The sequence below is a fragment of the Chiloscyllium plagiosum genome, chromosome 35, assembly GCF_004010195.1.
Source record: "Chiloscyllium plagiosum isolate BGI_BamShark_2017 chromosome 35, ASM401019v2, whole genome shotgun sequence".
Lineage (NCBI taxonomy): Eukaryota > Metazoa > Chordata > Chondrichthyes > Orectolobiformes > Hemiscylliidae > Chiloscyllium > Chiloscyllium plagiosum.
The window spans coordinates 28566728-28582931 of NC_057744.1; the positions used below are offsets into that span (position 1 = coordinate 28566728).

Consider the following 16204-nt stretch of genomic DNA (forward strand, 5'->3'; position numbering starts at 1 on the left):
CACCTGAGACCTAACCTCTATTTGAGTCTATACAACTGGTCTGCAAAGCCAGTCTTCATCCCACTCCAAGAGTACCCATCTCTCTCCATCAGAAAGATTCAGACACTCTATCTCTGATCTGCATGCCTTTTCCTTATGAGCTTCCTTTCCGACAGATCCAGCAGTATGATTACTCTTTGCTGGGGATGCTATGAGCTGCGGGCTGAACAGATTGGCCAAAATCTCTTGAGAGTGTGACTTCCTTTCACTGAGGGACAGATGTCCGACCCTCAGTTTTTTTAAGCTGCTATGTTAAGATGTCACCCTAAAAAGGGCGTCCTTTTTTAGAGTCAATCAGTTTGCAACAGACTTTTCCTCCAGGCTGGGGGAGGGGTGTCATTCCCTCTAAGCTGTGTGGCTGTGTGCTCAGGCGCAAGTGCTCTGACATTTTGTGTTTGATGATTAATGTGCAGACGTCAACTGCAGCTTTAATTTCCAGATCTGGAAGTCGTAAACTATGCACAAACACTGGAGAAAAACTAGTTTGAGGGAATACTGTTGCCAAGAAAGATGCCCTCCCCTCCACTCCCCACCGACCCTCCATTAGATTCAGTTCAAGTTGTCACACAGCAGTAAACTATCCAAAAACCATGTGCAGCCATATTAGCTGATCACAGCACAAACATGTCTACGTCAACATAAAGGTGATCATCCTGCAACATCCACAAACAGCATTTTACAACATAGAATCACTGAGCATACTACGTAAGAACAAAGCATTAAACCTAATAAGCTCGCCAAGCCTGCGACTCAATTTGTTGATAACATTTCATACAATTCCTTTTTTTCCAGCAATCGTGGATTGTATTTGATAGAATTTGCAGATGTGGGACAGGCACTGGGGTAGGGAGAGAGGCTCACGGAATAGTGATAGGGAGGGCAGAGTGATAGAAATTCTGGGGGCAGCAGGAGGTGGCATGATGGTTCAGTGGTTAGTACTGCTCCATCACTGCACCAGAGACCTGGGTTCGATTCCATCCTCAGGCGACTGTCTCTAAGGAGTTTGCACATTCTCCCAGTGTCTGTGTGGGTTACCCCTGGTTGCTCCACTTTCCTCCCACAGTCATGGAAAATGCTGGATTACAAGGATAAGGTGGGGGTTGGGGCTGCGTGGGATGCTCTTCAGAGGGTCATTGTAGACTTGATGTGCCGAATGTACTGTTTCCACACTGTAGGGTTCTATGATTCAATGAGTGGAAACACTAAAATTGGTTGACGAGCCCAAAGACCAATTGTGCTGTTTCAATGCACAACTTAGGACCTCTTCCTGTCAGCACTAGCTCTTTACCAACATTGGTAGGCCTTGTGAAAACTTGTGAATATTAACAGTCTTCTTAGAGGCTCACAGAGGATTCACAGGATTAACAAGCCTAAAAGGCAATGGCCCGATGCCCTAACCAACCTCTTCCCCTTCACCATTAGCTGCCTTACCCCCTCGGTGATGACAGCATTCATTACAGTATCTGCTGGCTGGATGCAAACCTAGCACTGGCCATTGCTCTCGACTTTGGGACTGAACAGCTGCTAACCCGAGTGGTTGGTTGCTCTTAGAGGTTCTCACTTGACCTTGAGATGATGGGAGCCTAGAATGTGGCTCACTAGCTACAGGCTGGGCTTATCCAGCCAGGGTTCCCTCAACAGCGCAACTATCCCTGAGATATCTGGTCCATGTAAGGCCTCTGGCACCTCAATATATACATCCATCCCTATGTAACTGCCCTTTGAAAAATGGAATAGATGTGTAGATCTACTTTTAAACAATATTATAAGGACCATGGTGCTTTTGACTATCCAACAACCTTCACTTGATAGTGATCAGCTGAGGTTGAACAATATCTTATTTATTCTGCCTTCTGTCCATGGCAGTGAGTCAGATGTACTGTCCTTACACCTCATCCTATTTAGTTCATCAACCTCAGACCATGTCTCAAATCAACCTGTGAGCTGCCTTGTCGATATGGCTCAGTTCTATCATAGATTGCATACTCCCAAATGAAACCATCTGGGAGAACTCAGTGTAATGCTTTCTACAAGATGTATTTGAATTTTACACATACTCTTGTTGCATGAGCAGAGTGTTTAGATGGCTCATCACTCCACATGGCTTCCTGTCTCAGTTATGTTAAGTTTTGTTTATAGTGTCAGTTTGCACAACTCATCCAACTTAATTGTATCTCGTGAAGTTTGAATCTTGTTTTTTCCATAGCTGACCTGATGAGATTCCTTGCAAATAAATTCAAACTTCAAGCAAAACAAAACTGACTGACTGCAGCGAAGAGGTGTATGTAAGTGGAAGCTTGCAAAAAGAAGATTTGGAGGGAAATGAAAGCCACTGAGACTGTGCTTTTTAATCGATATAAAAATTACTTTATTTCGTACTCAGCACTAATAACATGATGACAAAGCAATCACACTGCTGTAGGTCTGCAAATAGTTTAAAACAAAAATTAGATCAGATAAACATGGCATCAATTTTACATGAAACCATTCAAAGTTCAGCAAAATAGTTTTCATCCGATCTGGCATATCCAAGTTTTAACCTGAGATCATGATAACTAAAAGCTCTGGGCACTCCAAACCAAGCTATTGTGATTAGTGAAATATTCAATCAACTACAGCAATATCAGTCCTCTTCATTTTTTGTCCATAATTGGTTGCTTTATTGTCAAATGAGGGAGAAATATCTGTGAAAGGAGTACTTTCAAAGTCAAGTATCATAAAACTGCCATATTTGTCAGTTAAAGAACTCATTGTGAACCATCCTTCTAATTTCTTGTTTGAAGTAGTGTGAGACTACTCAAAAACTAATAGACAATACAAATACATTCACTAACCAGTTTGCATAAAAGCCTTTGGTTAAAAGGTTCCTAAACACAATCGGTGATTTGCTCAGAATAGCTATTGCGGAGTACAAAAAGTGTAAAATAAATTAGTCCTCATTGTTTCTGTTTAAAAATGTGATTAGAAAACTGAATTAATAAGAATTGCCTTAATTAAGACACATTGTTGTGTTACATTTCAATACTTCACCTCATTTTTGAAATAAACAACATATAAAAGGTTAAAATAATTATCGGAATCATTGTAATCAAAATCTTGTAATCTAAATCTCAGATCCTGACTCAACATCTAATTCTTTGGATAAAAAAAAATATTATTTTGATACTTTCTTACTAACCTTATTTGCTTTAAGAATTTGTCTGAAAATTAAGTACAAAGCTTTCACACAAAATACAAAGACTACCTACCTACTTGACTGCTCTTCATTGATCAGAGTAAAAAAATCACACAACACCAGGTTATAGTCCAACAGGTTTATTTGGAAGTTCAAGCTTTCGGAGCACCGTTCCTTTGTTAGGTAGCTGAAGGAGCAGCACTCCAAAAGTTTGCACTTCCAAAGAAACTTGTTGGACTATAACTTGGTATGGTCTGATTTTTAGTTTTGTCCATCCCAGTCCAACACCGGCACCTCCACTTCATTGATCAGACCAAACCTTCCGCAGACTATTAGAGTCAGTCCAACCTACTCAAACATACATGAAAACAATTAATGATATTCTACCAATGGAATATATATCTTTCCGCAGATATTGCCCGACTTGTTGAGTTCCTTCAGCACCTTCTCTTTTTATTACAGATTTCCAGCATTCACCGTATTTTATTTTCATATATCTCACAGTTACATTTAGGAACACATTGAAGGTCTTTCATGGAATATGTCTTGTACTGGCTGAATTTCTGAAGTTGAAAGAGCAACTAAGTTCTAATTTGTGCAGGATATCAGAATTCCAAAGTAAGAAATAACTTATTTGCTCTCTATTTTCATAGAATCTGAATTAAGTACACAGGAGGGTCCTTTGCTGTTACATGCTTGCCGTCACAACTGAAAAATAAATTTTAATTTTTCATGGTCCAGGCCAAATGTTGTTGTGTGTGAAGCAAGGTTACAAATCAACCAAGATATTGCCGAAATGTGGAACAGATTTAAGCTTGAAATGGACCAAACAGTGCACCCTCATGAAACAAGTAGAAACTCCATCTGCAGTTCAGCCAACAACATCTATTACTTTGGACATATTAAAGTTATTTTATTCCGAAATGAAAATCCCCAATTTAGAACTGGATTGAAAGACTTCATAAGGAAGGATGCAGCCATGATAAATAATGGAAAAATAGGAGTTAGAGTCATAGACATTAGAGATTTAAAGCAAAACTATAAGAACAACATTGAAGAATGCTGTATTGTACAGAATGTCAGAAGGATGTGGAGCATCTTAATATCCTGGCAAACTGTGTCAAAATGCACAAGATTAATTCCCTATAATTTGAACCCTCTAAACTCATAAATCAAATAGTGCCCAGTTGATAAGATTTGAATTGATCTCGGCGCAGTGCAGCCATTTCACACCGATGCAACAACCAAATTTTACAAAATGAAGAGTTTAATAGGTATGCATTTAAAATGAGCAGGTTTAAAATTTAGAAGTGCAAGAGATTTAGTATCAGTTTACATATTTAGTTATGACTTTCTACATTCCTGTGTGGGACTGTGTTTATGTAAATAATTCACCACACCAATCCATTATCACCTTCTATGTATTCCGTATCTCATTACACATATGAAGAGAAACAGATTAAGTTGTTTAGAACACAAGTTAATGTATTTGCAATGCTTATATGATTAGTGAGTGGGAGGGAAGTAAATAAAGGCATCATTTTTTAAAAACTCTATAGAGTTAGAACTCCAATATTAATCTTTCAAAGTGGAATGTTTTCTACCTAGTAATCAACATTTAATAGCACCATACTCACCAAAGATCACATGACTTGGTCTGAGAGCCTTCTAGTTTTATACATAGGGAACTATATTGAGATCGTTACAGCCATCAAATTTGATTTGGCTACAACCGAGGAAACCCTTTTTGTAAGAAAGGATCCAAGGTCTTTTTATTCCCCATTTCACCTTCCAGCATCTGTGTTCCAATCACCTCATCACTTCCAAAGTGATCACCAACAAAGACTTGAATAATATTGACAATAAATTACTCCACAATTTTAAAAAAAGCCATAAACTAATTGAAATGAATGAAAGCACTAAGTTCCTTATTCCTACTACTCTCTGGGCAATGAAACATTGTTCTAGCTCCTTCTGTGCTTTCTTCAGGATTATTTTATACTAACAACATATTCCCCAAAGTGGAAGCACTATCTCCATGCCCACTCTCACAAAACCCTTCATAATTTGAATAACTAGATCATGTTGCAGCCTTCAAAAGGAACGACACCCAAGCTATTAATCTTTTCCAGATAGATGCAGCCTCACATTTCTGGTATCATTCTTGTCAAAGGCATTTTGCATCTTCGCTAGTGATGCATATGTGTCTCACTATATTGAATACTTAAATTATGTTTTAGCTTTACATTTCAGAATATGCTCATCAGCCTACCTTCAGAAAAGTACCTTTGTTGGAAAACAGAGCGAAGTCACCAAAACAATATTTGCCAGTTTAATTGCGCAATGCATATGTGTGTTTAATGTGTCCTCTGGGCAATGCTCAAAGGAACATTCTTCAAGTGTGAGCTTGGGATTATTTAATCACCAGAAGGGTGGAAATAAAACAGACAAACTGCTCCAGTCCCCATTCAAGAGCTCCATACGTGAGGGTAAGCAATCAGCAGCAGGAATTGACTGCTTTTCCACTTATACATATAGGTATTGAGTTTAACCAATGTCAGTACACCTAAGGAGAGGCTGTGAAACAGACCAGAAACCATGTAATTAAAAGCTACCTATATACCTCTATTGGAAGAAGTGCACAGGGTAACTTCTAACCGTTCACCGTGTGTCCTTATTCAAGATTATTTTAATTTACAAATCTTAATTCACAAAAATCCCTTTTACAAATAAATTCAAACAGGTGATGTACATTCTGACATATTATTTGTGTTCTACTAAAATATAACCCAATGATAAAAAGTAATATTTTTCTCTGTTAATTAACTATCAAGGCTTTGAATATTTAAATAAAAGCAAAATACTGGAAGGCTGGAAATCTGAAATAAAGATGGAATTGTCTGGAGAAAGTCAATGGGCTTGGTAGGATCTGTGAAGAGAGAAATGGAGTTAATGTTTCAAGTCCTGTAGGACTCTTCATCAAAACTGCAGAAGAGTCATATCAGGCTTAAAATTTTAACTGTTTCTCCACAGATGCTACCAGATCTGCTGAGTTTCTGTAATGCTTCCTGTTTTGGGGTATTTATTCTAGGGTACTGCTGCCTCCTTCAGTATCCTGACTTTCTGCTGTGAGTAGACTTTCAATACTTTTTGCATCAGATTCCGCCTCAATAGCCCTTGTGCTCTTCAGACTTTTATCCAGATCTTGAGGATTTTCTATTGTTTCACTCTCTTCAACTTCATAATGAGATATCACTTTATCTGTGACCTGATCACTAGGTCCACCATGGGGATCAAGGTCAATCTCAGTGTCTTCTTCAGCGTCATTGATATCCTTTTCTGCTACAAGTCCAGCCAATTCAGCGTCACAGATGTCAACATTTGCTGCAATATCAAGTGTAGGCTCAAAACTATTTTTCTGATCTAACTCAGTCCCACAGATATCCTCTCTAGCTGCCTCTGTGGTCATTTCTGACTCAGATTTGTTATCTTTGTTTGTGTCAGGTTGTAATTCTGCACTACAGATATCTACATCTGCTATAGAGCATATATTGTCCAGCATGAGATCCAACTCTGTAGCACAGATGTTAATCTGTGGAATGTCAACCCTAGCTGTACTTCCATTGTCTTCCAGCTCGGTGATAAATTCTTCATGGATCACTCCAACAGCCTCTAAATTGGCAGTTTCCTCTTCAGCAAATGTCAATTCTTCTCCTGAGATGTATTCACTTCCATCTCCAAATAAATCATTGTCAGCTCTGAAAAATAAATGAATCTCAATTAGACTAAATCTAGCATCCTAAATTATTCTACACTTATTCTTCTCATCTGGATATGCATTGATTGACTTAATGGAATTGGGCTTCAAAACCAGCCCAGATTATTGACACTGTAGGAAATGGGACCAAGTTGACCTCATTAACTACAAAGGTCTTGACTGGGGCTGTTAGCCTGGGCCAATCAGGAAAGCCTTGGCTGACCAATGTAATCAGGGGATTAGAATCCCCTCAGTTGATTTTGACTCTGAGCTGAAAAAAAAAATCAGGAGCTTGAGAATCTCCTCAAAAAAACAACATATAACTAGGAGATTAGAACCTTCTTAGTTGAGGATTGACTCTGAGCTGGATTGCTACAACCAGTGACTGTGCTCTGGTAAATAAACGGTGACAGGATCTGGCCTCTGTGCAGTTATTTCACACAATAAAAATTATCTTTGTTTGTTATTGTTAGGGATTTCTTGTGAAATTGAACTGGCTTGCCAAAGTACTCTGAATTGGCAACCTTACTCAAGGCATTGTTGTGAAATTACAAATGCCACATTTTAACATGAGCTTGTGCAGCACAACTGAGATAAGAGCAGAAAAGTTTTAACTGGATTCAGTCATGCCGCATTCGACGTTAGGGTGTTTGAAACATCCTAAACACAAATGTGTTCCTTTTCCTGGTATAAGCATTCTTCAATTTAATGAACACAAAATTCATTAAAGAAAGGGTAAGTGATTAAAATAACATAATAATCATGAGCAAGTGATTAAAAAAATTAATAAGCATAAAGAGTGAGCCTATAATGATTAATTCAACTCCACATCACAAGATATTGACCCGGAAGAGAATGTCAGGAAGGAAATTCATGCAAATGGCTGAAGAACAACATGACTGGAAGCTCATTATGTTTTATTATACAGGGAGGAAGCTCAAAAAGATCAAAGAGGGGTGGGTTGGTGAGGGGGAACAATATTTTTCTCAATTACAGGTATTTTGATTTCCAAAAACAAAATCAGAGTTTAATTCAAATGCTCAAATTATGGAACTTGATTTTACATTGAAACTGTTAAAGTTGAACAATTTCAGTTGAACTTCTGAATACATAAAGCCCAGAAATGATAGATAGTTCTTTATGTGTTGCATTTCATTTCAACAACCATGGTGTGACACCAAATGGGAACCTTATATTTGTATACAATATCAGAAATCAAAAACATATTAATCATCATACAAATAATAACAACTGCAGTGATAATTTCACTGTTAAACCAAAGTTTTTGCATATATAAAAATAATAATCATGAAGCATAATAGCAATAGCCTGGGCAAAGGAGGGGAATCTACTCTCACTAACTAAAAGAAGAATTTGATAGGTACTTTAAACATGAAATAAATGCAAAACTACAAATTGGGTGCCATAAATCTGAAGAGAAGGAGTGAGATTGTTTCTTTCAAGGATCTGCCTTGGTCTGCTTAACTCCAATGTTGAGTTCGGACATAACACAATTGAATATGCAAGTCAGTGTAGTATCAACACTATATTTGCAGTAAAATTGCTGCTATATTTAGAAACCTTCACCTCTAGCAAACCTTTTTATAAAACACTGTGTTTGTATTTACATTCAGGTGCACACTTTAGATAAACTTGAACTTCAAAAACATACAAGTTCCATAACACATGAGTAAAATATAACTATCATCTAAATTATGTTAATTATTTGGTATCTTTATGGTCTTAATTCATCTAGCACCTTTATTTTATTTTTTCGAGGTGAGCATCACTGGTAAGACCAGCAGTTGTTATGCATCCCTAATTGGCCTTGATACAGTCATTTTCTTGAAACACTGCAATCTATCTAATATTGATAGAGCTATAATTTTATTAGGAAGGACTTCCAGGTTTTTGGTCCAGCAATGGGAAAGGCATAGCAACATAACTCCTGACATGCTCCTGCCCCACCAAATTCATCTCTCCCTATCTCGACTCCATTCTCTCAACCTTGGTTCAAGCACTTCCCATCTATAGCCACGACACCAGCCATGCTTTCTATCTCTTCAGTGACTTCCAGTCCCCTGGCCCGCAGCGCTTTATCTTTACTATGGACATGCAGTCCTTATATACATCCACACCCCACAAGGATTGCCTGCAGTCCCTCAGCTTCTTCCACTCCAACAGACCCATCCAGGCCCCCTCCACCAATACACTTCTCCACCTTGCTAAACTGGCCCTCACTCTTAAGAACTTTTCCTTTAACTCCTCCCATTTCCTCCCAGTCCAAAGGCCATGGGCAATTGGATGGGGCCCAGCTACATCTGCCTCTTTGTCGGTTATGCCGAACAGTCCCTCATCAGTATTTACACAGGCACCGTGCCCCAACTCTTCTGCCATTACATCAATGACTGCATCAGCGCAGCATCCGGCCCCCAAAATGAACTGGAGCAGTTCATCGACTTCGCCCACAACATTCACCCCACCTTCAAATTCACTTGGTCCATCTCTGACACCTCCATCCCCTTTCTTCGCCTCTCCATTTCCACCTCCAGTGACAGTCTCCAGACAGATGTTTACTATAAACCCACAGACTTTCACAACTACCTGGTCTACACCTCCTCCCACCCGGTATCCTACAATAACTCCATCCCATTCTCCCAATTCCTCCACCTCTGCCGCATCTGTTCAGATGAGGAGACATTCCATGCCCAAGCATCCCAGATGTCGACCTATTTCGAACAAAATGCTTATCCCCCCTCTGTCATGATAGCCCTCCACTGCACCACCTCCATTCCCTATTCAACTGCTCTAAACCCACCCTCAACATGCAATAAAGACAGAGTCCCTCTTGTCCTCACCTAGTACCCCACCTGTCTCCACATCCATCGCATCATCCTTAAACACTTCCCCCAACTCCAACTAGATCATACCACCAAGAACATCTTCTCCTCCTCACCCCTCTCTGCCTTTCACAGGGACCACTCCTTGGACAGACCAAACAAACACTTAGGGAATGGTTCGCCAAGCATTTCGTGGGGCCAACCGGATTTCCCAGTCACCGCCCATTTTAATTCCCTCAACACTCTCTTTCCAACATGACCATCCTTGGCCTCCTCTATTGTAGTAATGAACCACACTGCAAATTGGAGGAACAACACCTCATCTTCTGTCTGGGCAGCCTGCAGCCCGGAGGACTCAATATTGAGTTCTTCAATTTCAATTAACTTGCCTTCCCATCTCCCCTCTCCCTTCCCAGCCCCTTCCACTCCCTTCCATTCCTCCTAGTCACCTACAGGATTCATTCTTCCCATTAAACAACCAGGTCGTACCATCTACCTGTCTTCACCTAACCCCACTTCAACACCCTGCCCCGCCACCCCTTTATCTGTAGCTCCCCTTATAACCACCCCCAGTCCTGAAGAAATGTTACACCCAAAACATTGACATCTCCACCTTCAGATGCTGCCTGGCTTGCTGTGTTCTCCCAGCCTCATGCTTGTCTATCTTGGATTCCAGCATCTGCAGTTTTTTTTATCTCTAACCAAAAAAGTCTTGTCAATTTGCCTCATAACCTCTCTTTATTTGATTAATTCTTAGGCTGTGTGTGTCACTGTTGCGCATAGAGCAGTTAAGAGTCAACCACCTTAATGTAAGTCTAGAGTCACATGTAGGGCCAGACCACATTAAGACGGCAGATTTCCTTCCCTAAGGAACAATAGTGAACCAATTGAGAGTGGAAACATGATTACTGTTAGTCTTTTTGTATGTCCAGAGTTTTACTGAATTTAAATAACACCCTACCTGCTATGATTGGATTCAAAACAACCTCAGCACATTAGTGTGGAGTTCTGGAATTACTAGCTCAGTGACATTACCACTACACTACCATCTCCCCTTGGTATATTTTGTATAAGTTACTACTGACTGTGTGTACCAAGGAGTGTACGCTTAACATAATGGATGGGGGGGCAGCAGGTTTAGTCAAGCAAAGGGGCTGCTTTGTCCTGGATGGTAGGGAGCTTCTTAAGTGATAGGCTGCACCCATCCAGGCAAGTGAAAAATACCGTATCTCTCTTTTGATTTGTGCCTAATTGATGGTGGAAAAGCATTAAGGAATTGGGTGTGAGATATTTGCCACAGAATTCCCAATCTCTGACCTGCTTTTGCTGCCACAATATATAATAGTCCGGTCCAGTTAAGTTTCTACTTAATGGTAAACCCAGTTTGTTACCAGAGGTTATTTCAGTGAGATTATCCCATTGAATGTCCAAGGAAGGTGATTAGATTTGATGTTGTTTGAGATGGTCATTGCTTGGCACATGTGAAGCATGAATATTTCTTGTCACTTTTCTGTGCAAGCCTAAATGTGGAATATATCTCTACCACAGAGAGCAGTTGAGGCCAAACATTGAGTGCTTTCAAGGAGTGAGATATAGCTCCTGGGGCTAAAGGGATCAAAGGGTTTGGGTGGGTGAGTGAGAACAGGATCCTGAGTAAGATGATCAATTACAATCATATTGAACAGTGAAGCAGGCTCAAAGGGCTGAATGGCCAACTTTTGTTCTTCATTTATATGGTACAATGTCTGGCTCTTTCTACATATAGGCATGGAATGCCTCAATTTCTGAGGAGTTATTGGTGGTATTGAAACCTGTGCACTCATCAGTGAACATCCTAAATTCTGGCATCATGATGGATGGGTATTCATTGGAGAAGCAATTGAAGCTTAGGACACTATCCTGAACTCATGCAGCAATTTCTTGGCACTGAGATGATCAGACTTGAACAGCCACAACCTCCTCCCTTTGTGCTGGTGTGACTTCAATCAGTTAAGAGCTTCCCCTGATTCCCATTGATTAAAAATGTTACCAGGATCCCTTAATACCACACTCAATTAAATTATGTCTTGATACCAAAGATTAAAGTCATTCCAAGTTCACTACTTGAATTCAGTTCTTTTATCTTTGTTTGAACCAGATATCTGGTCAGGGGTCCTTGGCAAAACACAAACTCTGCATCAGTGTGCAAAAATACAAAGAACAAAGAAAATTACAGCACAGGAATAGGCCCTTTGGCCCTCCAAGCCTGTGCTGATCTAGATCCTCTATCTAAACCTGTCACCTATATCCCTCTGCTCCCTGCCCATTAATGTATCTATCTAGATGCATCTTAAATTACGCTATCATGTCCACCTCTACCACCTCCACTGGCAATGTATTCCAGGCACCCACCACCCTCTGTGTAAAGAACTTTCCATTCATATCTCCCTTAAACATTTCCCTCTCACCTTGAACTCATGACCCCTCGTAATTGAGTCCCCCATGGGATAAAGCTTCTTGCTATCCACCCTGTCTATTCCTCTCATGATTTTGTAGACCACAGAGGGTCCCCTATAATCTCAGTCTTTCTAATGAAAATAATCCTAATCTATTCAACCTCTCTTCATAGCTAGCGACTTCCGTACCAGGCAACTTCCTAGTGAACCTCCTCCGCACCCTCTCCATAGTATCCACATCCTTTTGGTAATGTGGCGACCAAAACTGTACGCAGTATTCCAAATGTGGCCAAACGACTATAATATGACCTGTCAACTCTTGTCAATACTCTTGTCAATACTCTGTCCATTGAAGGAAAGCATGCTGTATGCCTTCTTGACCACTCTATTGACTGCGTTGCCACCCTCAGGGTACAATGGACCTGAACACCCAGTTCACTCTGTATATCAATTTTCCCCAGCACTTTTCCATTTACTGTATAATTCGCTCTTGAATTGTATCTTCCAAAATACATCATCTCGCATTTGCCTGGATTGAACTCCATCTGCCCAACGCTCCAATCTATCTATCTTCTGCTGTATTCTCTGACAGTCCCCTTCACTATTTGCTACTCCACCCATCTTAATGTCATCTGCAAACTTGCTAATCAGACCTTCTATACCTTCTTCCAGATCATTTACGTATATCACAAACAACAATGGTCCCAGCATGGCAGAGTTCCTTCCTTAAAGGACATTATTGAACCAACGAGCTTAACATCAATCTGATAGTTTTACAGTCATCATAACTAGTTTTTTAAGACTAGCTTTTAATTACAGACTTATTAACGAATTGAATTTAAATTCCACCCCAGCTGAATGGTGCAATTTAAACATATGCTCAGAGAGCATTAGCATGTGTCTCTAACATTAACACTAGACCACTGTAAATCTATATGCATCTATGCAAGAAAAAGCAAATGTTCAATTTGTACAAAAGTTTGCAGTAAGCCGCTATCACACTTTTTTAGTGAAACAGATGCATGTGAGAACTGAAGATCAGAGTTGAATTTTAAAAGAGAAAACAGGGGATAGCATGTCAGTTTCCCAGTATATGTTCTATCCAATATTTAGAAGAACCGGAACATCATACATATGCATGGCAAAAGTTATGTTACGTGGAAATAGAAACTTGGCTTCAAGCCTACATCTTATTGTTCTATAACTAGATGGACAACAATATTAAATTTCAAAAATGTTTCACTATTCTTCACATATTATTATCAGCAGCACAGCCTTACCTATCCAATTTTAAGCTTCAGGTAATAGTGGAATGGAGAGCATTTCTTTTTTCTGTCCTAGTGCCTGAGTAGAAGTCTCCTCAATCCCTGCTTTATTTAAACATCCTAAATGGACTGTTCATATGCACTTGCTTCTCAAACTATGTCTTCAATTACTTCGCTGTTGAAAGTAGCAGTTCCATTCTCTGTCCCTTCTCTATAAAGAACAGGCTAGAAGTAATCAACTCGCACTGAATTGCACAGGTTTCTAGTTTCTTGCTGACCTTGGTGAGAAGTTTAGACTGCAGCATTATGTGATACACAAATCAGCAAAGAGAATACTCTCCATTAGCAAATATTTTCAAGTTATTAATCATACTTACAAATCCACTATGTTTTGTATATTTTGCCTGGATGGTATTGATGATCACAGAAATAGCCCTAAAGAGTTAATACTCGATTTCAAATTACACCTCTGACTAGTAAGGGGCCAAATTTTAAGTTGAAGTAAAAAACATAACAGGCATTGTGTTTTAAAATTGCTGTCAAAATCAGATTTCCAAAATATATTTCTGTCACAGACCTTGGAGCAATAAGATGTCCATACACTGGTGATAAGGCCCATCAAAACAATGGTTACTAATAAGGTTTAAAAAATAATTTACTTTACTTAAGACTCCGCCACATAACGTTTCAAAAAAGGTAGTGTAATAACAGCAATAGGATGGGTAGAGAGTATCTATATCTTAAATTCTCAACAGAAAAGGCTTTACTGCATTGTTTATCATCCCTTAATACTTTTAAAAACAATATTCTTTAAATAATGAAGACAATATACTTAGAGTCCATAAAAATGTCAGTAGCATTAAATTTTGAGGCCATGCGTATTTATCATATGACTGATGATCCTGAATTAGCATAAATAAGGTTTTTTAGTACAGAAAGAAAGAAACTCAAATCAAAAGAGCTGCGAAGGATGGAAAATTACTGTTATGCAAAAGGACTTCATATGTACCTAATGTCATGGTCTGTGATGTAATCATATTCTGTCACCCTGAAGATATAATTTTAATAAATTATTTGGAATAAAAAGTATGGACATTTGAAGAAGGCAGTGAAATAATTTGGATTGCACCAGCAGCTTATATCAGCTATTAACATGTTGGGGGGCTTGGTGGTAAGAGGATCAGGTAATGCAGGGGGTTATAGAGCTGTTAAGTCCTGCAGGCACAGTTGTGCTACCAAATATTAATCATTCTCTACTCTCCAGCAGCCATGCAATCTCTTAGAAGAAGCAAGAAAAATAGTTTTAAAAATAAAACTATTTTAAAGGGGAAAATAATCAATATTAAAAATCTCTCCTATTCCCTTAGGTGATAAAGTAGTCCAAGCAATCACATTGACCATTTTTATATTAATTAGTATTTCACTTACCTTTTTATAAGAAGTCATTCTGTCTCAGCCAAGAAACAGTCCAAATCTCCTTTGAACACTTGCAGGATGTCAGAATTCACTATATCAACCAGCAACTATATTTAAAGGTCTACTATTTGCTAGGAAAAGAAGAACTACTTAACATCCAACTTCAGCAAAATGGAATTTAGCTTGACAAGTCCTGATATCCCATAATCTATTAAATTTAAATCATCCATTAATAACAACACAAACTTGTCCTTAAGTTATTTTGTTTAATACTATCAAATTATCATGAAGTTTATACATCCCGTGAAAATATCCAGCTTTTAAACTTCTCTTGAGCAACTAAGGTAACTTCAGCTGCAAATCAATCTTGTGGCTTTCCACTGAATGATTTCTATAGGTTTCATATCACCCTCCAAATGGGTGAACCAAAATTAGATTCAAGACTAAATGTGACCTACTTGAGGTAACACGGGCAAAACTGTAAATTTTGTTTTATGCTAAGTAGTCTTTTTAATACAAACTAATGCCGTATTTGCTTCAGCCACTGCACAGCTCAGCTATTAGTCATCTTAGAAAGAATGTTAAAATGGTTCTAACAGAAATTTGTGAGCAATTACTGTTCTGAAGGTTAATAAAGTGCCCACATAATGAATCGAATTTATTTCTGTTTAAGTTAATAAACAATACTTTAAAGCATAAATTTACAAATATCCTGGGCACCGGGTATTAGCAAACCTATGCACCCGACTACAGTTTTTCTGCATTTGGCTATTGCTGAAAAAAGAGCTATGCTGTAGAAATCTTTTGTCTTCCACTTTTCAGGAAAGACTAGCAAGAATACCAAATACAAAATAGCAATACCTCTACCAATCAGAGTTTGTGCACCAATCAATCAAAGCCATTTTTCACGCAGTGTGAATTGTTGCTCCCTGAGAAATCTGATATTCTTATGATTCAGCCCTGGTGAGTACAAATGAATGGCTTGTTTCTGTTGTCAGTGATACTCGTGCTCTGCATGACCAGCAAATATAAAGGCAAGTGTGATCCTATCAGCTGTTTATCTTCCGAGGATTGCATACTTTGAGGAAAATGATGTGTAACCTTTAAGAAGTTTATGAGCTTGCCTTTGTGAGTCTCTAAATGAAGGAACCAAATTAACAAAGTTTCTTATTCAACTGATGATGGGCATTGGCTGCACTTTAAAATTACTTCATTAGCAGTTAAGTGCTATAGGATTTCCTGAGCTTGCAAAAACCTCTATTTGAAAGCAAGTCTTT

General features: G+C 38.9%; 1 protein-coding gene across 1 annotated transcript in view; it reads right to left on the reverse strand.

Moving 5' to 3' along the window:
* Positions 1 to 3468: 3468 nt before the first annotated feature.
* The window catches only part of spa17 (sperm autoantigenic protein 17), a 70761-nt gene continuing 58025 nt past the window's right edge, over positions 3469 to 16204 (reverse strand). The window contains exon 7 of the mRNA XM_043676832.1: positions 3469 to 6972. Coding sequence (XP_043532767.1) covers positions 6297 to 6972 — 676 coding nt within the window. The 3' untranslated portion in view covers positions 3469 to 6296. The remainder of the gene's footprint in view (positions 6973 to 16204) is intronic.